Source organism: Polypterus senegalus, chromosome 14 (genome assembly GCF_016835505.1).
Source record: "Polypterus senegalus isolate Bchr_013 chromosome 14, ASM1683550v1, whole genome shotgun sequence".
NCBI lineage: Eukaryota > Metazoa > Chordata > Cladistia > Polypteriformes > Polypteridae > Polypterus > Polypterus senegalus.
This window is the reverse complement of record NC_053167.1, coordinates 21,440,733-21,464,999: the sequence shown is the minus strand read 5'-3', so window position 1 is coordinate 21,464,999 and position 24,267 is coordinate 21,440,733. Positions and strand designations below refer to the sequence as shown.

The window sequence follows — 24,267 nt, the reverse complement described above, 5'->3', positions numbered from 1 at the left end:
TCGGTCAGACAGATTTCTTTATTACAATGATGTGCAATCCACAGTGGCCAGAAATCAGCAGCTTCTTGAGAACAATGCCACCGGCTACTGTCGTGGTGAAAAATTGTCACCAAAGAGCTTTTACCTGAAATGAAGGCTATTAGAAACTCAGAGGATAGGCAAACAGAATTTATAGCTTTATTGCAATAAAACAATAACATGGACTCAACCCTTTGCTGTTTCTGCCGAGTCACTATTCCAGCTGGCTTCTCACATACCTACCAGGACCATTTTTCTGTATTATGTCATTGGTATCGTTCCTCAGACAACAGGTGTTCGTGTTCCCACTTCTTCTGTCCTCGATAGTTTCTGTGCGTCATTCTCTTTCTATTCTGTCCATCCTTTTCCAATATTGGTAATTTTGCTTCAAGCTTAAAAATAATGCAATATAACTAATAGCTTTTATTTAACTATTGACTTGACATATCTTATTTGCTTGACATTCTGATTTATGCTAAATCTAATGTTTCACAAGCTGTCAATTACTTTTATGGCTATTTGTGCTAATATGCTATTTATGCTAATATATACATTTTTATCTTCCATACTACATTGGCTCTGGTTATTCTCACTTCCGTAAGTAGATTGTTTTATCAGAAAGTCTTATTTTTTTATTGAATGAAGTTAAAACAGTGTTCGGGCAAAAAGGAGATCTTAATATGCCATTCGTATTAAAGCATTAACAGTTTCCCGTGAGAAAGCTTTTGCAATGGCAATTAACAAATCACAAGGACAAACATTTGAAATAGTCAGTTTATTTATAAGAGACAAAGAAACAATATTCACTCATGGCCAGTTATATGTTGCATATTCAAACTGTAAGACCAAACAAGAAATCAGAATTCAATGCGATCTTGAAGAAAAGTTCATTCCAAATACAGCATTGTTTTTACTAAAGTTTTAACATGAAAAGTGAACATAATGCATATGTAACAATTCTCTTGACAAAAAAAAAACTTTAAATTGTATTTCCACAGGACAAAACCCAGGGGTTGGCAAGCAAAGCAAACATGGGGGCAGAGCTCCTTAGTACATTCCTATCCAAATGATTTATATTGTAAGAGAAACAGATGACAGTGATAAAGACCCTGGGCCCAGTTGTTCAAACTATTTAATCGTGATAAAAATGATTTTGAAATCCCTTGTTTTGCTATCCAGGATCAGGCAATTTATTTTACTTTCATGCTGGTTTTTCAAGGCAGCACTAGATTGGATCACTGTTATCCAGATACAAAATATTCAGGATTATCAAATCCGGTTTTCTAGTGCTTTAAATGCAACCCACAGTGTAGCCTACTGGCTATGTAAAGAACAACATGCAGACCAGAAATACCAGTAGCCAAATAGCCATCATGTGTGTTACTTGGAAGAAACAGAAAACACTACAATAAACAAATATTTTTCCATTTCATTTATAAACAGCCAGATTCCATTTCAGTCTCACAAGAATAAATGAATGAATGACTGAAAAAAATAAAATATTTCCCCACCTATGCACTGTGGTTATTTTTATATAATTGTAATACAAAAACATACAATAGTCAACAAAAAGGAACATTTACAGTTCATCATTGGTACAGAGACCAGCACTTTCAATTTCTGCTTTTAGGAGTTGGATTTCCATTCTTATTTTAGTTTGTTGTAGTTGGGTAAGGAGGAGTTGTTCCTTTGCCAGAAGAATCTGCACTTCTGCTATTTCAGTTTCTCTTGTAAGAAGCACCTCATAGGCATCACCATCCAGGTTTGGAGAATGCTTACACTTTCTTTTTAAAGGTTCTGTGACAACAACTGGCTCTCTCTGTGAGGATCCACCCTCTTCCTCAACCACTTAACTGAGATTGAGGACAAATATTTCCTCTTCATTAGGAGGACCAGGCCCACCCTCCTCTGTAACTGTGGGCTCACCATCGACTTCAACACCATCAATTCCATGCAGAGCTTCTGATTTGTCACCACCAATAATGTCAAGGACAATGTCAGTATACTCACCCATCTTGAAAGGCTTGTTACCCGTTGTGGGGTTTTTGACCTCAGCAAGGTCTTTTGTTGCCTTGGCTTTAAGGTTCTTCCATCCTAATATGACTTGTTTTGTGGTCCTTTTCTGACCAGCCCCTATAGCATTCACATTCTTGGTGATGTCTTCCCAAATGTTCTGTTTGCATATCTTGGTCACTTCTCTCCCCTTTAATGAACTGAATTGTCCTACTATGGAGGAATAATGGCACCTAACACCCTCCAACAGTGCATGGTTTTCTGCCACTGTGAAATTAGGCCCTTTTGAGTACATGGTTCCATCTCTTTTGTGTAGCTAACACTGATTTTATAGGCCCTGTGCTTGATTGGGTTAATTCAACACATGATAAACCAGTCAGCTCATTGTTGCTTAATTGGTGTGTGACCAAATAAAATCACCAATTTCTTACACACCTTGGTCATAGGTTTACAGAGGCATTGGCATGGCAGGTGTTGTTCATTGCTACCACAGGTTGGGAAGGAGAAAATACAGTGAAAGAATGTATGCTGAGCGTGCCAAACCACTTGCGCAATACACTACCGAGGAACTGTATGCCTGTTTTCGCTTTGGGAGGGATGATATCAAGTACATTGCAGACCTTGTCAGGCCAAAGTTACAGCATAAAACCAAAAGGAGTCATGCTCTGTCTGTCGAGGAACAGTGCCTAATTGCACTGCGCTTTTATGCCTCTGGGACTTTCTACCAGGTTGTTGGTGACAATATGGGAGTTCACAAATCAACTGTTAGTAATGTGGTGAAAGCTGTCTCAGCTGAATTGGTCAGTCTGGTCAATGAATTTGTTTCATTTCCCAAGGATGACCAGATGGCGCAAGCTAAGCGAAGTTTCTTTGAACATGCCTAATACTATTGATGCTATTGATTGTACTCATGTGCACATTCAAGCGCCTCATGAAAGGGAGTGGCAGTATGTGAACCGAAAAGGGAGGCACAGCATCAATGTCCAACTTGTGGCCAACGCTGACCTCATCGTCACAAACTGTGTTGTCAAGTGGCCAGGGTCTGTCCATGATGCACGTATCCTGAGGGAGAGCATACTATACAGAAAGCTCCAGTCCAACCGACCAAATGGAATCATATTGGGTGACAGTGCTTATCCACTCCTACTATGGCTGATGACCCCTTTTCCAGTTGCAAACACACCTGAGCAGGCAGGCTTCAACTCTCCACATTGCAAAACAAAATGCGCAATCGAGCGCTTAAATGGAGTCCTGAAGAGGCGCTTTGCATGCTTTGCCCGCAACTACGTGCGGGTGGAACCCAAGGTGGCATGCAATATAATACTAGCCTGTATTGTCCTGCATAACATTGCCACTAGGCGTAATGTTCCTCTTGATGACATATATGATGGACCTGAGCCTGATGAACTGCAAACAGATCAACCTCCAGTGTCCTCTCCAAATGAGGGTCAGACTGGACATGTGATCAGGGATGCAATTGTAAGACATTACTTCTGACTGATGACTTGAGTAATAGTAATTGTCATTTTATTTAAAACACAATGGACAGTAGAGCTTTTTGAGCTCTGAGATTTTGTTTGAGTACTGATATTTCACAGGGATTTTTTTCCTTTGACTATACCAAAAGGCTTCATGTCTAATTCCCTACTTTATTTACATTGTCACTGTCCTAGTTCAACAATTGTACAAAATATAAATAGATGTATACATCACCTGCAAACATAGCTTTTTTGATCAAATTTCAAGTTTTATTTTATTGTGTGCCAGAAATCCACACTGAATCCACCTCTGTTTTGGGATCAGGATTATCCAGATTTTTGGGATCAAGTGTGTGTCAATTCATACACAAACTTTTGAACAACACAAAAGACTGTTTGATCCTGATTAAAACTGAGATTGGATTAGGTGATCTGATCGGATTCCAGAATCCCTCTTTTCCCTTTGAACGACCCATTTTCAAGATTCAATCCAATCTGTTATTCTAAATCCAATTGGATTACTTTTGAACAACTGGGCACTGGGGTACCAGCCTGGTCAGCCCAGTTTAATTGGGTTTGGAAAGTAAACAAAATGCATGCAGATATTGTGGAGCCATCTTTACAGATGTGAGTTCAGAACAGAAATGTCAAAAGATGGCAGAGCTTCCAGTTTTAGTCCTTATGGCAAGAACAGGTAGTTCCAAGTGGGCGGACACTGGAAATGATGTCAGAGGTGTTATAGCCATCTGTCATTTGGTCTGCATAAGGAGGAAGAGAGAACAACATTAGGACGCAGTGCCAACCCTTGAAGTGGCAGTAGAATTACAGTCAGTACAGCCTTTCAGCTATGCTTTATTAATGAAAGTTATTAAAATATGTTACCAGCCTTTGAGCTGTCCCCTATACACACGTGCGTGACAATATGTTAAATATAGCAGCAGCCATAGCACAGACCCCAGACAGAAACCACTCTTAACTTCAGTTGATTCTGATACGGTTCCTCTTTACTTCTTGTGTATTGGTTAATTTCACACCCATCTACACCCTACACCCATAATAATATCATATGCACTACTTTGGTCGTATATTTTTGTTGCTTTCTCCTAGAATTCCAGCATGTTAGTAAAACATGAGCTTACTCATCTGAACCCATGCTGACTGTCAATAAAACTCCTGTTCTTGTAATATGTTTCTTTATTATTTCTTTAATTATTCCTCCCATTAATTTACCCCTAATGCACCCAAGCTTACTGGCATATAGTTGCTTGGACCTGCCCGATAATTTTTTTTATATAAGCACGGTACTATTAGAAGTTTTCCAGTCCTTTGAAACTTCCCCAGTGTGCAGTGATTTTGTAAAAATATGCATCAAGGGTTTATATATGTACTCACTAACCTACTTAACTTCTCCAGGAAAAATATTATCTGGTCCTGGCCATTTGTTTCATTTTAGCCTAAGGCTGGGCGATATATTGACTTTTTTAAAAACTGACATATTTTCATACAAGATACAGGATGAGACAATATTGTTTATAACAAGTCTATGTTGCGTTAAAATTATTCTCGTCAGTTCGTCTTTCTCTTCTCCCTGTTTGTCTCTCACATAACTTCTCCCTTTCCCACACAATTCACCCCTCCCCCACTGCTTCACTCTTTAAGTCCTGCAGGCAGAGACAGGATGTACACGGATAAAAACACAAAGGAAATTATTTAAGAAGAGCTGGTTTGTAAAAAGAAAAGCATTGACTCAATTATTTGGAGATAGTTCAGGTTCTAAGTGTCAGATGAGCGGCAGAATAATGTATTCTGTACAGAATGCACAAAACAAGTCCTTACAAAAACTTTGAGTGCTACTAGTCTTTTCCGCCATATACAACAGCACCATAAAATGCAGCACAAAGAGTATGTAAAAATGCTGCAGCTAAGACCATGGAGCCTTCCCAGCCTCCTGCCCTGAAACAAACCATGTTACAAAACTCATATACTCATGCTGTGCTAATGGAACAACATTACTAAAGCAATGGCTTATCATTTCATTGATTTTTTTCCCCTTTTCTCCTAGGGCTGAATATTTATATAAAAAAAAAAAAAAACCTCAGGTTTCTAAAAAGCATACAAAGCAATACTTTCTCACATAAATCAACATAAAACGTTTGTTGTTGCATGAAGTGTACTGTCACTGTATGTTACAGATCTGGCAGCAGCTGGGAGCATCAGCTGGGGATTGATCAGCTTATGCCATTACCTCACTTTCTTTTCAGATCTCGATCTCCAGATCAATTGCACAAAATCACAGTCCAATAAATCAAAGTCCAATTCAAAATAATATACACAAAATGTCATCTGTTGAGTATTTTGCTTTGCACATTCACTTCACTCTCTCGCCCAATGTTGATGCTATTCTAGACGTTGTTTACTATGTTCTACTCACACACACACACGAACGGATTTAATGTCAAGTCAACAAGTCTAACAGTCCTCCAAGCAAAGAGGGTCTGCCTATAACATAATGGTGAGTTTTATCGACATTTGTAGCTATTTTTCGCCCTCTGCCCGCTCTAAAAGAGTTAAGAGAAAAGTTTTATTGAACCACTTACAGAGCTAAATATGCCTATTGACCACAAGATTTGAAATATTTAAGCTTATACAGCTACCACCTATGAAATTTTGTTACATAAACTATCAGCCCTATTGGAGTATGTGTGTGTGTTTGTGACACTGATTGAGAGCCACAGTAGAGAAGAGACAGGAAAGTGAAGGGGACCGTGTGCTCTGTACTGCATGTGACTGCACCCGTCAAAACATGACGAGCAATGGGTGATGCCTCGGCAACATGCAACACCACATGTGGAGCTGTGTGAAAGTTTTTACGGCGGCTGGAGGTGCAATTCTGCCACCAACCCACAAGTTTTCCTTGGAAGTTGGAGGTCCGCTTGCAGGGCGGGTTGCAGGTTAACATCATACCCAGGAGCAAGCAGTTGCAATTAAGAGTCTTGCTCAAGTACCCAAAGAAGTTTTCTGATGGTTACAGGATTCAAACCAGCAACCACCACCAAATCCTTACCACCAGAGCCACCGCTCTGCTTAAGAAAAGACAGGAATGCATTTTAAATTCAGAAGTGTTTGAGATTGAAAAGGTCTAAAATTATACATCTATTTCACTCATTTGCTAGTGATTTTACCAAAATGGTTTAACTAAAACCATTTATAGATTACACATTACACAACACAGTTTACACACGTAATTAAATCTTATTCACCCATACTAAACACAGATGGATGTTAATTTGCCTTTGAGTGATCTGCCTCTTTACATAAAAATGAAAGTGATTTTAAAAGTTTTTATTTTGTGTGTTGCAGGACATGGTATTGATGATGCCCATATCACCTGTGCACATTTCTCAGTAAGAAAGTTGTCACTTGTTTTGTTTTGCCAGTTGTTAAATGTTTTGCTATTTCCACAAAGTCGTAGATGTTTGTGCAGAACTACACACTGCAGGAAGCACTTTAATAAAGAAAGAACTCCCCACTTCAGTGAAAGCCCACTTTTTAAAAAGCAACTCTGCCTTTTGTTATTTTAGCTCCATACCTTTTTCTGTTTACGTTTTCTTAATTGCACAGCTATGAGTCTTTTGTTATGCAGGAAAATAACATTATTTTATTTTATTCAAGGAGTATTATTATTTAATATATGCCGTTGGTTTATTTTTGAGCCAATTCTCATGTGCATCTACAGCTGTATGTTAATATAAATGCCTGTGTGACATTTGAGACATGTGGCTTTGACTTCGGACTGTCTTTTTGTTATTATTTTATGGGAAGAAAAAATACAGAGATACAGTGATCACTCGCTATATCACGTTTCGACTTTCACGGATTCACTTCATCACGGATTTTAAATGTAAGCATATCTAAATATATATCACAGATTTTTCGCTGGTTCGCGGATTTCTGCAGACAATGGGTCTTTTAATTTATGGTGCATGCTTCCTCAGTTTGTTTGCCCAGTTGATTTCATACAAGGGGCGCTATTGGCGGATGGCTTAGAAGCTACCCAATCAGAGCACGTATTACGTATTAACTAAGACTCCTCAATGATATACGATATGCTTCCCGCGCGGTGCTTGATTGTTTGCTTTTCTCTGTCTCTCTCACTCTCTCAGCCTGACGGAGGGGGTGTGAGCAGAGGGGCTGTTTTCACAGAGGCTGTTTGCCTAGAGGATACGGACGCTTTTCTAAAAAATGCTGCTTTATCGTGGTGCTTCGCATTACTTAAAAGCACAAAAGCACATATTGATTTTTTGATTGTTTGCTTTTCTTAGTGAGAGCTCTCTCTCTCTCTCTCTCTCTGAAATTCTCTGCTCCTGACGCACGCACTCCTTTGAAGAGTGAGAAAGAACTGTCATCTCTGTCTTGGCATGGAGCACAGTTTAAACTTTTGACTAAAGGGTGTTATTTCATGTCCAGAGGGCTCTAATAATGTTAACAGTGTGGGAGAGTTTATAAGGGTTTAAAATATATAAAAATAACCATACAAACATATGGTTTCTACTTTGCGGATTTTCATCTATCGCGGGGGGTTCTGGAACGCAAACCTCGTGATCAAGGAGGGATTACTGTATCGCCATTCAGCTAAAAAATGTTGACATATGATTTTTGGTCCATATCGCCCAGCCGTAGTTCAGCCCATTTAATCTGAGCTGCTCTTTTCCCTCTAAAAATTTCCAAATCAGTCAGTTCCTTCCAGCTCCTTTTCTGTTGTGTCTATCCTTCTTAAAAATGTGTAACCATCTATGTTATACTCATGCCTATCTTTATTACTTAGGCAGGTTTCTGTTATTGCTGTATCATTATTATGGTCAACTATATACAACACAACTCCATCTCACTTGTTTTGTTTTTGATACTTACAGCATTAAGGTAGGCAATTTTTTAATGTGTTAATGAATGTATTTTTGCACTTAAACTTTGGGTTAGAATTGACATTACTATGCATATTTGTTTTTACACTATTGTTTGTCCCCACATGTATAGTTCTTAACCTTACCTGTCCAAAACTCCCTGATACCAACCCCGTTTATGTACTGTGTATTGTTTTTCTCATTACATACAAAGGCAATGTCTATTTCTGTCTGACAAGATACTTAGTGTTGATAGGTGAAGTGAATGTCATACATTACTGGATTTACAATGCATTCACTTTAATTTAAAATATCCTTGTATTTCTTTTTTTATCACTTTTTTATATTTTAATTTTATTGAATTTTTTTTTAATCAAATAGCACTCCATACACATAACAAAAAAGAAAAAGGTTTGAAACAAATCAACCCAACCCCTGAGAAAGTAAACGCCAGCAGTGTAAAACTTTATGCTAGTAAAGACAAATGAATAGATAAAATAATTAATGAATACAGATAAATGGAGTAAAAGAAGGGAGAGAACCTGCTTCCTCAATTTAAATGCTTATTCTAAAATGTTATTGATTGATTAGATTCTGCCAGGTTTTGAAAAAGTTTTGTACAGATCCTCTGAGTGCGAATTTGATTTCTTCCAGTTTCAAATAGTACGTATATAACATCAGTTACCCACTGACTTAGAATAGGTGAATTAGGATTCTTCCAATTGAACAAGATAAGTCTACGTGCCAGTAGTGTAGTAAAGGAAATTACAGTTTGTTTCTCCTTCTCCACTTTAAGCTTGTCTGGAAGTACACCAAACACAGCTGATAGTGGATTAGGATGGATTGTGACATATAATAAGGCTGTCTGAAAGGCATTTAAAGATTTTGGTACAAAATGATGTTAATTTGGTGAAGGCCCAAAACATGTGACCCAGTGAGGCTGGAGCTTGATTGCAGTGTTCGCAGGTTGGATCTTACCCAGGAAACATTTTGGACAATTTTAAACGAGAGAGATGTGCTCAATATATAATATTAAGTTTAATAAGACTATGCTTTGTGCATATGAAGCATGAGTAAATTCTATGCATTACTATTTTCTACTCATTTTCTGAGATGTTGAGTGAGAGATCCTTTTCCCACTGTTCTCTTGGATCTTTGAAAGGCAGGGACTGTAAAATAGTTTTATATATTACAGGAATGCTGTCTGAGTCCTCGAGATTGAGCAATATTTTTTCCGGTATAGAGGTAGGTTGGAGGTAAAGAAAATTGGACAGGTTCTGTTTAACACTAGAATTACCAGAGCCTACGAAAAAACTTGTAATTCCGTCCCACCTTAAATCGCTTCTTAAATCCCTTCACACCTCTCCTCCAGCGCCCTTTGTCTTCTAAATGTGCTGATAAAGAGAAGCTTGGAGCAGCCGGCTATTCCATCCCCCCACCAATTTAGAACGTGTACGAACTTCTCCCAGCTCATGCCTTGATTGAGTATCTGGGAGTGAAGTGGAGTTTTAGAGTGGAAATAATAGATCGTTATTTGGAACACACGCATTTCATGTCTGTTCCGTTTCTACAGTAATCTGTGTCAACACATTGTTAAAACAGAAACGTTTTTTATATTCTAGTAGTAGATGACAAAATGTAGGCATAAACTATATAATGTATGAAACTTGAAGTCCAAATAGCAAAGAAACATTTTCACAAGAATAACACAATTGCGCTTTTATTCAAAAATATAACTGCAGAAACAGTAGTTTATTGTAACTGCCTCCGTGGTTCAATACAATCAGTTCCTGCTTGGGAATCAAAAGGTCACGAGTTCGATCCTGCACCACTCCATTTTGAGAAGTAAACTGCTCTTAGTCTTACTGTTTTAGAATAAAAGCATACATTTGATTTCAGTCTGTAACAGCCGGTGCAATTTATGATCCTTGTAAAGGTTAGCTTTTTTTTTAATTCACTTTTCATTCTCTCAGTCGCGTTCAGAATCAATCCATACAACCCCATCTGACACGGCTGTTTTCACTAAAGACGCGCTATAGCTCTGCAGTGTACCACGATGCATACTAACACACCCCCCCAAAACCCACCAACCGGGTTCTGACACACAGACGCTGGCGAAGCTGCCTTCTTCGTATCTCACCGTCACTTGCTTTTCTTTTTATTCAGTTTTATTGAGTGTTCCTGCCAGTCACCGCATGTTGCTGTATGCTGTTTCTTTTGTACTCCAGGACATGCAGAGGAAAGAATGGTAAAGAGCAGTAACTTCGGCGCTATATGCAATCATCAGACACTCCCCATCTGCCCATGTCGCTCAAACACAGGAACATATATTGGTGTAAAAGTATAACAAAAGTGCACTTTTATTCAAGTGCACTTTTTCCATCGCCTTTTCCTGTAAGAGGCAATGTACACACTTCTCTCTATGCTGTGGTTTCTATTACACACCTGAAAGAAAGAGGCAATATATGTGAAAATATAATCGCACTAATGCAATATTATTTGAAAACGAACAGTGTCAGATCGGGTGTGAATTTATGCAGGAACTGGAAATTCTCTGATCGGGACCTTCCCCCAGGGAAGAAAGTACAGTGTCAGGTGCTCATTCAGTGTAATAGAAACCATAGCACAGAGAGGTGTGTACACTGCAACAAGTACACGTGTCGTAAATGTAGGAAGGACGGTCCTTGGGTGTGTGGGAACTGTTAATATTTGAATGTGATGATGTTATACAGCACGGAATGAAAATCAGCACTTCTTAGCATTGCACCATGCAAGCTGTCGTATCAATCGTTTACTGTAACTTGCTTTCTTTTTTCTTCGGTTATACAGGTAGTTTTAAATAAAAGTTCACTTGTTTTGTTTGCTAAATGAAGTGTCTGTGTGCACTTTTCGTGGCATTACACATGTATTTTTTGAGCATGCTCAAACACAGGAACATAAGTATTGAAAAGTATAACAAAACAACGGGCAGATGGGGAGTGTCTGATGATTGCATATAGCGAAGTTACTGCTCTTTACCATTCTCTCCTCTGCATGCCCTGGAGTACAAAAGAAACAGAATACAGACGCGCAATAGCTCTGCGTTGTACCACGATGCATACTAACGCATCCCCCCAAAGGGTTCTGACGCACAAAAGTTGGCGAAGCTGCCTTCTTCATATCTGACCGTCACTTGATTTTCTTTTTATTCAGTTTTATTGAGTGTTCCTGCCAGTCCCGCATGTTGCTGTATGCTGGATATTTCCACATATATTGTCTCTTTCTTTCAGGTGTGTAATAGAAACCACAGCATAGAGAGAAGTGTGTACATTGCTTCTTACAGGAAAAGGCGATGGAAAAAGTGCACTTGAATAAAAGTGCACTTTTGTTATACTTTTACACCAATATATGTTCCTGTGTTTGAGCAACACGGGCAGATGGGGAGTGTCTGATTATTGCATATAGCGCCGAAGTTACTGCTCTTTACCATTCTTTCCTCTGCATGTCCTGGAGTACAAAAGAAACAGCATACAGCAACATGCGGGGACTGGCAGGAACACTCAATAAAACTGAATAAAAAGAAAATCAAGTGACGGTGAGATACGAAGAAGACAGCTTCGCCAGCGTTTGTGTGTCAGAACCCGGTTGGTGGGTTTTGGGGGGGTGTGTTAGTATGCATCGTGGTACACTGCAGAGCTATAGCGCGTCTTTAGTGAAAACAGCCGTGTCAGATGGGGTTGTATGGATTGATTCTGAAGCGACTGAGAGAATGAAAAGTGAATTAAAAAAAAGCTAACCTTTACAAGGATCATAAATTGCACCGGCTGTTACTGACTGAAATCAAATGTATGCTTTTATTCTAAAACAGTAAGACTAAGAGCAGTTTACTTCTCAAAACGGAGTGGCGCAGGATCGAACTCGTGACCTTTTGATTCCCAAGTGGGAACTGATTGTATTGAACCACGGAGGCAGTTACAATAAACTGCTGTTTTTTGCAGTTATATTTTTGAATAAAAGCGCAATTGTGTTATTCTTGTGAAAATGTTTCTTTGCTATTTGGACTTCAAGCTTCATACATTACATAGTTTATGCCTACATTTTGTCATCTACTACTAGAATATAAAAAACATTTCTGTTTTAACAATGTGTTGACACAGATTACTGTAGAAACGGAACAGACATGAAATGCGTGTGTTCCAAATAACGATCTATTATTTCCACTCTAAAACTCCACTTCACTCCCAGATATTTATTCAAGGCATGAACTGGGAGAAGTTCGTACATGTTCTAAATTGGTGGGGGGATGGAATAGCCGGCTGCTCCAAGCTTCTCTTTATCAGCACATTTAGAAGACAAAGGGCGCTGGCGGAGAGGTGTTAAGGGATTTAAGAAGCGATTTAAGGTGGGACGGAATTACGAGTTTTTTCGTAGGCTCTGGTAATTCTAGTGTTAACGAAGTTTCAAATTTGAAAGTAGTGAAAGAAATGTGTTTCACGGAAGTTAAATTTGAAGTGTAATTGTTCATAGGATGCAAAAATGTCTATGTAAAGATCTCTAAGTGATTTAATCACAGATATTTTCGAGATATTAAAAATGGTGTACGTTTGAGAGGGTGGGAAAAGGTGGTTCTTTGTGCAAAGGTGCCACAAATAAAAGCTTCTCTATCTTAAAATACTCCCTACATTGGATCCATATTCTGATTGAGTGAAAAACAAATTGGGTTGTTAGTATATTGGTGATAACTTGTATTAATAGGGGTACAAATCAAGGAATATAAAGAAGTACTGCAGGATTTTATTTCTATTGTGGACCAAGCCTGTGTATGTTCGTCTGCTTCGGTCCGTATCCAGGTTTTTATAGTTTGTATATTTGCTGCCTAGTAATAAAAGTGAAAGTTAGATAGAGCCTTGGGTCTTTGTAGGGTCACCCTTTGAATATGTGGATGTTTTGAAATTCAAATAAATTAGGCTATGGTTGAGTCTAATTTCTTAAAAAATAATCTATTGATGTATATTGGAATGTTTTGAAATAAAAAGAGAAGCTTAGGAAGGATATTTGTCTTAACAACGTTAATTCTTCCAGTTAGAGTGAGATGAAGGGTTGACCATCTATGCATGTCTTGCTCATTTCCATACAGATGGCAACATTTTGTTGATAAAGAGCTTTATATTTACTTGTGATGTTTACCCCTAGGTATTTAAACTGATCTGAGATGATAAAAGGGAAGTTGTCCAATCTAATATTGTATGCTTGCGAATTCACTGGGAAGAGCACACTTTCAGTCAAATTGATTCTGAGACCAGAAATCTTTTGAAATTCTTTTAGTGCTGTTAGGACTGGAGGCACAGTATTTTGTGGGTCTGATATATACAGTACCATATCATCTGCATATAGAGAAACTTTCTGTTCCAGTCCTTCTCTGATAATCCCCTTTATTTCAATAGCATATCGATAGTGAATTGTGAATGGCTCAATGGCAACTGCAAAAAGCATTGGTGACAAGGAGCATCCTTGTCTAGTACCACGCTGTAGTTTAAAGTAGTAATAGTTGTTAATACAAATTGAATCTTCTGGATTGGTATACAGTAATTTTATCCATGCACAAATGTTCGGGCCAAACTCAAATTTCTCCAATGTAGTGAAAAAATAGTTCCATTCAACCATGTCAAATACTTTTTCTGCATCCAATGATAATATCATCTCTGGGGTGTTTGACTTTGTTGGTGAATATATTACATTAAACAGGCATCAAAGATTGGAAGCTAAGTGTCTGCCTTTAATAAATCCAGTTTTGTCTTGTGATATTACTGACGGCAGCACTTTCTCCATCCTTCTATCTAGGACTTTGGAGAGTATCTTAACATCATTATTCAGAAGTGATACTGGTCTGTGTGATGCACATTTTAATAAGTCCTAAGTAATTAATGCTTGACAAAGTTTGAGGTAGAATCTTATTTTCTCTAGCTTCTGTAAATGTTGCTAATAGAATGGGGGGGCCTAGCTGAGTTGAGAATTTCTTATAATATTTGCCTGGGTAGCCATCAGGGCCTACTGCTTTCCCACTCTGCAGAAAATGTATACCATCTAGTAATTATGATAGTGCTAGAGGTTTCCTCTCCCCTAGAGTATTCATTTGTGGTATCTGTAATCTGTCCAGTAATGCTCTAGATTGTGACTTGTCATCTTTAATCTCAGTAAAGTATAAGGATTTATAGTAGTCTCTAAATATGTGCATTAGATTTTTATGGTCAATGATTTTGTCTCTGTTTGTGCTGGTGATTGCTGGGATTGCATTGCAAACTTCTTGCTTGTGGATTTGTTGAGCTAAGATCTTATCAGCTTTCTCTCCATGTTTATAATAATGGTGTCTTGATTTAAGTATGAGTTGTTCAGTTTCTTTAGATGTTAAGAGGTTGAGCTCTAAATGCAGAGCCTGCCTTTTACTATGAAGCGTCTCACTTGGACACTTGGCATTTTCTTGATCTATTCTAGTAATTCTGTTGATTACATCTGATACCTTATTGGTTTCCAGTTCATTTTTGTGGGAAAGATATGAGATAAAATATGTCCTCTTAAGAAGGCCTTCAAGGTTTCCCAGAGTGTTCCTCCAAAAATTTCAGAGGGTATTTTTGTCTCTAAAAAAAAATGCTTGGATATAAATTCTGTACAGTTCTTGTCTGCTAATAAAAGTAGATTAAGATGCCATATGCAAGATGAGTATGTGGGGCATAGTGAATGTAACTTCAAAATCAAGGAGGCATGGTCAGAAATAATTAGCATCATACTTATAAGATTTAATCATACACAAGAAGTTGTTATCTACAAAAAAATAATCAATTTTTGAGTAGCAATGATGCATTGGTGAGTAGAAGAAATTTGCGTTTGGGTTTAGAAATCTCCAGGGGTCTGATAAGTTGTGGTTAGTTACAAACTGTATAATTGTCTTTGCGGTGTTGGATGTCATTGCCCCTGTAGCCGGAGAACGATCTAGATCTTGATTTTAAACACAATTAAAGTCCCCAGCGATTATAATTTTCACATTGGGAATGGATGCAAATACATTTTGCCATGAATTCCCTATCTTTGACATTGGGTGCATAAATATTTATTAAAATCACTTTACAGTTAAATTACCTGTGACAATCACATATCTCCCCTAAGCATCAGATACCACAAATTAAATTGTTCTATGTATAATAATTCCCACAACTCTAGTTTTCTTTTTTAATATGTATATTTGTCCTGATAATCCAAAAAATTTTTTTCAGTTCATACAAATTCTATTGAGAGTTATAAGTTCAAGTGGTGGTTGACGTAAGCAGAATTACCTCCGATATATTGATGTATTTGTTGTTTTTTTTTTTGTGCATGACCATAGAGTTCTCTGCTTTGATCTTAGTATTTTTTTTTTTTACTTTTTTACAGAAAATAATGCATGTCATAAAAACTTAAGAGGAGCAATGTGCTATAGCTTAAGTTATAATGGAAGAGACTGTATGGACCTCAGCTGTGCATTAACTTGTGTAATATGTTAAGCCTTTCTCACTAATACTGTGTCTTTCTTTGGTCTAGTGGACTTTGTGCATTGGCTGTGCGTGGTCTCAATGGATGAACTAGAATCACTTCATCATCCTCGCATGTTCAGCTTGCAGAAGATTGTAGAAATCTCATATTACAACATGAACAGAATCCGGCTACAGTGGTCTAGGATCTGGCAAGTGATTAGAGATCATTTCAATAAGGTGAGTTTGGTACGAATGAAGTGACTAGTTTTTTTTCTTGTGCTTGTTGTGGAATAACCATTGCTCAGTTTGTGTTTTAAAATGTTTTGTATTTATATTGGATTTCTCTTTTATTTTATATTAGTATTGTTTATGTAAGTGCCATTAATTAGAGTTGAATTAAGTAAAATGAACTACCTTTTAAAGATTACTACCGTTAAGGACATTGCCTTAATTTAGTAGTAGTAGTATTTGTAATAAGTACAGTTTAATAATTCTCTTCTGGAAAAAGCAGGATTTAGAGAGAATAGAAATATGACTATTAATGTAAAAAAAAAATGCTCCTCCTTGAACCGTCACCTTATCGTGGTGGAGGGGTTTGCGTGTCCCAATGATCCTAGGAGCTATGTTGTCCGGGGCTTTATGCCCTGGTAGGGCCACCCAAGGCAAACTGGTCCTAGGTGAGGGATGAGACAAAGAGCGGTTCAATAAACCTCTGATGAAGAATAAAAACCTTGGACAACATTTTCCCTTGCCTGGACGCGGGTCACTGGGGCCCCCCTCTGGAGCCAGGCCTGGAGGTGGGGCTCGATGGCGAGCGCCTGGTGGCCGGGCCTGCACCCATGGGGCTCGGCCGGGCACAGCCTGGGCTCACCACCTATGGGAGGGGCCAAGGAGGTTGGGTGCAGTGTGAGTTGGGTGGTGGCCGAAGGCAGGGACCTTGGCGGTCTGATCCTCGGCTACAGAAACTGGCTCTTGGGACGTGGAATGTCACCTCTCTGAAGGGGAAGGAGCCTGAGCTAGTGCGTGAGGTCGAGAGGTTCCGGCTAGATATAGTCGGACTCACCTCGACGCACAGCTTGGACTCTGGAACCAATCTCCTTGAGAGGGGCTGGACTCTCTACCACTCTGGAGTTGCCCCCGGTGAGAGGCGCCGAGCAGGTGTGGGCATACTTATTGCCCCCCGACTCGGAGCCTGTGCATTGGGGTTTACCCCGGTGGATGAGAGGGTGGCCTCCCTCCACCTGCAGCAGTTTGGAGTATCCACCCTTTTTGGAGTCTCTGGAGGGGGTGCTAGAGGGCATACCTTCTGGGGATTCCCTCGTTTTGCTTGGAGACTTCAATGCTCATGTGGGCAATGACAGTGAGACCTGGAAGGGTTTGATTGTGAGAAATGGCCCCTCCGATCTGAACCCGAGTGGTGTTTTGTTATTGGACTTCTGTTATCGTCACGGATTGTCCATAATGAACACCATGTTCAAGCATAAGGGTGTTCATATGTGCACTTGGCACCAGGACACCCTGGGCCTCAGGTCGATGATCGACTTTGTGGTTGTGTCGTCGGACTTGCGGCCATATGTCTTGGACACTCGGGTGAAGAGAGAGGGATCACACTCCTCAGCCTCCCTGGAAAAGTCTATTCGGGGGTTCTGGAGAGGAGGGTCCATCGGATAGTCAAACCTCGGATTCAGGAGGAACAGTGTGGTTTTCGTCCTGGTCGCGGAACAGTGGACCAGCTCTTCACCCTTAGCAGAGTCCTGGAGGGTGCATGGGAGTTTGCCTGACCGGTCTACATGTGTTTTGTGGACTTGGAAAAGGCGTTCGACCGTGTCCCTCGGGGAATCCTGTGGGGTGCTCCGGGAGTATGCGGTACCGGATCCCCTGATAAGAGCTGTTCGGTCTCTGTACAACCGGTGTCAGAGCTTGGTCCGCATTGCCGACAGTAAGTAGAGCCCGTTTCCAATGAGAGGGACTCCGCCAGGGCTGCCCTTTGTCACCGATTCTGTTCATAACTTTTATGGACAGAATTTCTAGGCGCAGCCAGGGTGTTGAAGGGGTCGGTTTGGTGGACTCAGGATTGGGTCACTGCTTTTGCAGATGATGTTGTCCTGTTTGCTTCATCAGGCCATGATCTTCAGCTCTCTCTGGATCGGTTCGCAGCTGAGTGTGAAGCGGCTGGGATGAGAATCAGCACCTCCAAATCCGAGAGCATGGTCCTCAGCCAGAAAAGAGTGGAGTGCCCTCTTTAGGGTTGGGGGAGAGATCCTGCCCCAAGTGGAGGAGTTCAAGTATCTCGGGGTCTTGTTCACGAGTGAGGGAAGAATGGAGCGTGAGATCGACAGGCGGATCGGTGCGGCATCCGCAGTGATGCGGGCTCTGCATCGGTCTGTCATGGTGAAAAAGGAGCTGAGCCATAAGGCAAAGCTCTCAATTTACCAGTCGATCTACGCTCCTACCCTCACCTATGGTCATGAGCTATGGGTAGTGACCAAAAGAACGAGATTGCAAATACAAGTGGCTGAAATGAGTTTCCTCCGCAGGGTGTCTGAGCTTTCCCTTAAAGATAGGCTGAGAAGCTCAGTCATCCGGGAGGGGCTCAGAGTAGAGCCGCTACTTCTTCGCATCGAGAGGAGTCAGATGAGGTGGCTCGGACATCTGATCCGGATGCCTCCTGGACGCCTCCCTGGTGAGGTGTTCCGGGCACATCCAACCAGGAGGAGGCCCCGGAAGACCCAGGACACGCTGGAGGGACTATGTCTCCCGGCTGGCCTGGGAACGCCTTGGGATTCTCCCGGAAGAGCTGGAAGAAGTGGCCGGGGAGAGGGAAGTCTGGGCCTCTCTGCTTAAGCTGCTGCCCCCACGACCCGACCTCAGATAAGCGGAAGAGGATGAATGGATGGATGTAAAAATATAACTGATTTTTCAGTAAATTTAGCTGAAGTAAATTTCAAGCCCTTGGGAAATAATAGCAAGTACTTTTGTTTTCTTTTTAATTTGAATATAAATAATTATTACTCCTTCACAGTTTTATATTATGATATAAATTACTTGACTAAAGAAGTATCATTTGGTATAAATTACAAATATAGCTGGAAGTAAATAGGAATAAATTTAATTTCCTATGTGAGGGATACGTTCCATGCTTTATTTATTTTAAAACAACATCTTACATAACCTTAAAAGTGCAACAAATTCTGCTCTGCCTGCAAGCTTTATTATGATTATTAATATCTTTAAATATACGTGTGTAGTGATCTTATTTTATGGGAGAATGCACTAGATATCATATGTATGTATTTTATATATATATATTTTTTATTATTTGATTATTTCTTTTTGCATGCCTTGTTGAGGTCAGAATACTGGGTCACCCATTGTACAATGCCTTGGAACAATTTTCTGGTTAAAGTCCTTCCTCGAGGGACCAATGGAGCAGGATCCCTTCTGGCAGTAGAATCTGAACCAGCAACCTCCCAGATACAAGCACAGATCCACAGCCACAGAGCCTCCACTCTGCCTTGAACCCGCACTGTTTTACAAATCACAGACTTATAACCACAGGCTATAACATATGAAGTGTTCTTGAGTGGGAAAAGAAAATGAGAAGGTTGTCCTTGTTTTATTGTAACCTACATATTGTGGCAGACAACCAGGGACCTTGCCCCACCAGGGCACCTGGAGCAGGGAAGGACCTTATATAATATATATATATATATATATAATTGGTAAGGTTTCTAAACTCTTTTGGGATTCCCCCCAATGGGATTACATGCCAAAAAGTGTCCTGAAGTGCGATGGCCGTGTCTGTGGAAAATAGCTTATCGGTTGCCAGGGCAACCTCGGGCTCCCAGCGCTGTGGCAGCTTGCCGTGAAAAAGAATCTGAAAAGATCACGGTCATGCTATGAACACCTACCGTTAATGGGTGATGCAAGGTACTTTATACCTGTAGGGAACAGTATTACTTGGCCATTAACCTGGCTACGACACTGCTTGATTGCTGTGTCTGTGTATAGGAGAGTGGTAGACCCTGTTACAATAAATAACCATGTTGTTCCTGTTTCAAGCTGAATAAAGTTGGTTTTGCTAAAGTACTGAGACTCAGCCTCATGTTTTGTGGTGCAAGACAGGGACTCGCATGTCACAATATATATATTTATATCACTTTATATCAACATGCGGACAACAAGACAGATTTCTATACCGGATTGGTTGAGACCTGGGTTAACAACAACTGCCACCAGTACTGTTAGTCAACAGGGTGCTGGTGGAAATTGGGCTACTTTTGGCCGAAGAAAGAGAGGAAGAGGGGGGAGACATGTCCAGAGGAAAGAGGAGAGGAGGAAGATAAAGAGAGTGGAACTGAGGGTAGGAACTTTGAATGTTGGCAGTATGACTGGTAAGGGGAGAGAGTTAGCTGACATGATGGAGAGAAGGAAGGTTGATATGTTGTGTGTGCAAGAGACTAGATGGAACGGAAGTAAGGTCAGGTGGATCGGAGGTGGACTCAAATTTTTCTATCATGGTGTGGATGGGACAGGAAATGGGGTAGGGGTTATTCTGTAGGAACAGTATGTCAAGAGTGTTTTGGAAGTGAAAAGAGTGTCAGACAGAGTAATTATTATGAAGCTGGAAATTAGGGGTGTGATAATGAATGTTGTTGTGCATATGCCCCGCAAGTTGGATGTGCGATGGATGAGAAAAATAATTTCTGGAGTGAGTTGGATAAAGTGATGAATAGTGTTCCTAAGGGACAGAAACTGGTGATTGGAATGGATTTCAATGGACATGTTGGTGAAGGAAATGGAGGAGACAAGAAGGTGATGGGTAGGTATGGTGTCAAGGAGAGGAATGAAGAAGGTCAGATGATAGTAAATTTTGCAAAAAGAATGGGCATGGCTGTGGTGAATACATATTTTAATAAGAGGGAGGAACATATGTTGATATACAAGAGTGGAGGAAGATGCACTTAGATAGATTAAATCCTATTCAGAAGAGTCAATCTGAAGGAGACTAAAGACTGCAAAGTGGTGGCAGGGGAAAGTGTAGTTAAGTAGCATAGGATGGTGGTCTGTAGGATGACGTTGGAAATCAAGAAGAGGAAGAGAGTGAGGGCAGAACCAAGGATCAAATGGTGGAAGTTGACAAAGGAACACTGTAAGGTTGAGTTTAGGGAGGAGGTGAGACAGGCACTGGGTGGTAGTGAAGAGTTACCATACGGTAAGGTGTAAGATGAAGAGAGATGTGGTGAAGGCTTAAGAAAAAGCGTACGATGAGATGTATGAGAAGTTAGAAACTAACGAGGGAGAAAAGGACCTGTACCGATTGGCTGGAAAGAAGGACAGAGCTGGGAAAGATGTGAAGCAGTTTATGGTGATAAAGGATAAAGTTGAAAACGTACTCACAAGCAAAGAGGGTGTGTTGAGAAGATGGAAAGAGTTCTTTGAGAGGCTGATGAATGAAGAGAATATGAGAGAGAGAAGGTTGGACAATGTGGAGATAGTGAATCGGGAAGTGCAAAGGATTAGCAAGGAAGAAGTCAGGACAGCTATGAAGAGAATGAATAATGGAAAGGCCGTTGGTCCAGATTACATACTTGTGGAAGCATGAAGATGTTTAGGAGAGATGGAAGTGGAGTTTTTAACAAGATTGTTTAATGGAATCTTGGAAAATGAGAGGATGCCTGAGGAGTGGAGAAGAAGTGTACAGGTGCCAATTTTTAGGAATAAAGGGGATGTGCAGAGCTGTAGTAACTGCAGGGGAATAAAATTGATGAAGCATAGAATGAAGTTATGGTAAAGAGTAGTGGAAGCTAAATTTAGAAGGGAAGGTGATGATTAGTGAGCAGCAGTATAGTTTCATGCCAAGGAATGGCACCACAGATGCAATGTTTGCTCAGAGGGTGGTGATGGAGAAATATAGAGAAGGCCAGATGGAGTTGCATTGTGTCTTTGTGGACCTGGAGAAAGCATATGACAGGGTGCCCCCAAGAGGAGCTGTCATTTTGTATGAGGAAGTCAGGAGTGGCAGAGTAGTATGTGAGAGTTGTACTGAATATGTACGAAGGAAGTGTAACAGTGGTGATGTCTGCAGTAGGAGTGACGGATGCATTCAGCGTGGAGGTGGGATTACATCATGGATTGGCTCTGAGCCCTTTTTTCTTTGCAGTGGTGATGGACAAGTTGACAGATGAGATTAGACAAGAGTCCCCTTGGACTATAATGTTTACGGATAACATTGTGATCTGTAGTGAGAGCAGGTTGAAGAGACCCAGGAGAGGTAGAGATATGCTCTTGAGAGGAGAGGAATGAAGGTCAGTAGGAACAAGATAGAATGCATGTGTGTAAATGAGAGGGAGATCAGTGGAGTGGTGAGGATGCAGGGAGTAGAGTTGGCAAAGGTGGATGAGTTTAAATACTTGGGATCAACAGTACAGAGTAACAGAGATTGTGGAAGAGAGGTGAAAAAGAGAGTGCAGGCAGGGTGGAATGGGTGGAGAAGTGTGTCAGGAATAATTTGTGACAGACGGGTGTCAGCAAGAGTGAAAGGGAAGATCTACAGAATGGTAGTGAGACTAGCTTTGTTATATGGGTTAGAGATGGTGTCTCTGACCAGAAAGCAGGAGACAGAGCTGGAGGTGACAGAGTTATAGATGCTAAGATTTGCATTGGGTATGACAAAGATGGACAGGATTAGAAATGAGTAAATTAGAGGGTCGGCTCAGGTTGGACAGTTGGGAGACAAAGTCAGAGAGGTAAGATTGCGTTGGTTTGGACATGTGCAGAGGAGAGATGTTAGGTATATTTGGAAAAGGATATTAAAGATAGAGTTGTCAGGTAAGAGGAAAAGAGGAAGGCCTAAGAGGAGGTTTATGGGTGTGGTGAGAGAGGACATGAAGGTAGTGGGTGTGAAAGAGCAAGATGCAGAGGACAGGAAGACAGAACAAGATGATCTGCTGTGGCGACCTCTAACGGGAGCAGCCAAGAGAAAAAAAAGAAGAAAGAGAGTGTGTGTATATATATATATATATATATATATATATATATATATATATATATATATATATATATATATATATCATGGCATTCGTAGTCTGAATCACAATCTGATTGTATGGGTGGTTACCTACCAGGTAACGCTTGTGGTTTCTCTGCAAATTGGCGAACATCCGCCATGGTGCCCTCTTTCAGTTGCGAGAAGCAATAGAATGGTTTAATAGTTTACTGTCAAATAATGCAAAGCGTACGCAACACGTGTTTCTCCCTAATTCTGGGCTCATCAAGCGTACTCACTCACTGCACTGCACCCCCTCTCGGGGAATCAAACCTTGGACGTCAGCATACTAATGCAGAAAGTATATATATTGTGACGGACAGCCGGGTCCCATTCCCGGCCAGGACGCCTCTGATGCATATGTCCCGGGGGAGCCATCATGGACTTTGCAATACCTCCCCCGGGGCGCTTGGGGCAGTCTCCCTGGCAGTGGATTCCTCCTCAATCTCCCCCGTGGCTCCATGGAACATGGAGTCCACCACAACAGCCCGGTTGGGAGATGGGGTGGCCGCTAGGGGGTGCTGCAGAGATCCAGCCACCACACTGGACGGTTTATCAGCCCCACCCGGAGGTGCAATTAAGACCAGCTGGTCAGGCACCTGGATCACTCCCGGGTGGGGCATAAAAGGGCCTGCCTCCCAGCAATCGAGGCCAGAATCGGGAGGAAGAGGACGAGGTTGCCTGGGAGGAGTGGTGGAACAGGAAGGTTTGGTGTTGTGCTTTATTTGTGCTTTGGACTGTGTTTGGGCTGTGTGGCACGGGGAAGACGTGTCACACAGCTGAAGAAAAAATAAATATTTGTGAGTGTGAACACGTGCCTCTGCCTATTCTATGCCGGGTCGGGCGCTATAAAGCCTTGTTTATATATATATATATATATATATATATATATATATATATATATATATATATATATATATATATATATATATATATATATATATATATATATATATATATATATATATATATATATAGGGTGGTCCAGATCTAATTATGCAATTTTCATTACGCTATAACTTAGTTAATAGTTTATTACATAGAAAATCACCCAAAAAATCTGGACCATCGAGAAGTTTGCGAACTGACGACATGAAGAATCGTCTTTGCGCCGAACTGGAATCGTCTCCGCATAAATCAAATGTCATCTAGACGATCTGGATCTGCATAGTTAGATCTGGACCACCCTGTATACTAGCTGTGTAAGCCCAGGGTCCTAGAAACTACTGAAATTGTCAGTAAAAAATTGAAATGTAAAGATGTCAGGTAATTGAAAGGAACTACTCTAGGCAACTCTGTCCTGGGAGGATTCATTTTGCTTGTGC

The 24,267-nt window shown here is 40.5% G+C and overlaps 1 protein-coding gene across 1 annotated transcript in view; it reads left to right on the top strand.

Moving 5' to 3' along the window:
* The window catches only part of LOC120514612 (brefeldin A-inhibited guanine nucleotide-exchange protein 2-like), a 570,108-nt gene that overhangs the window by 351,235 nt on the left and 194,606 nt on the right, over positions 1–24,267 (top strand). Inside the window, exon 15 of the mRNA XM_039735092.1 lies at positions 15,962–16,131. Coding sequence (XP_039591026.1) covers positions 15,962–16,131 — 170 coding nt within the window. The remainder of the gene's footprint in view (positions 1–15,961; positions 16,132–24,267) is intronic.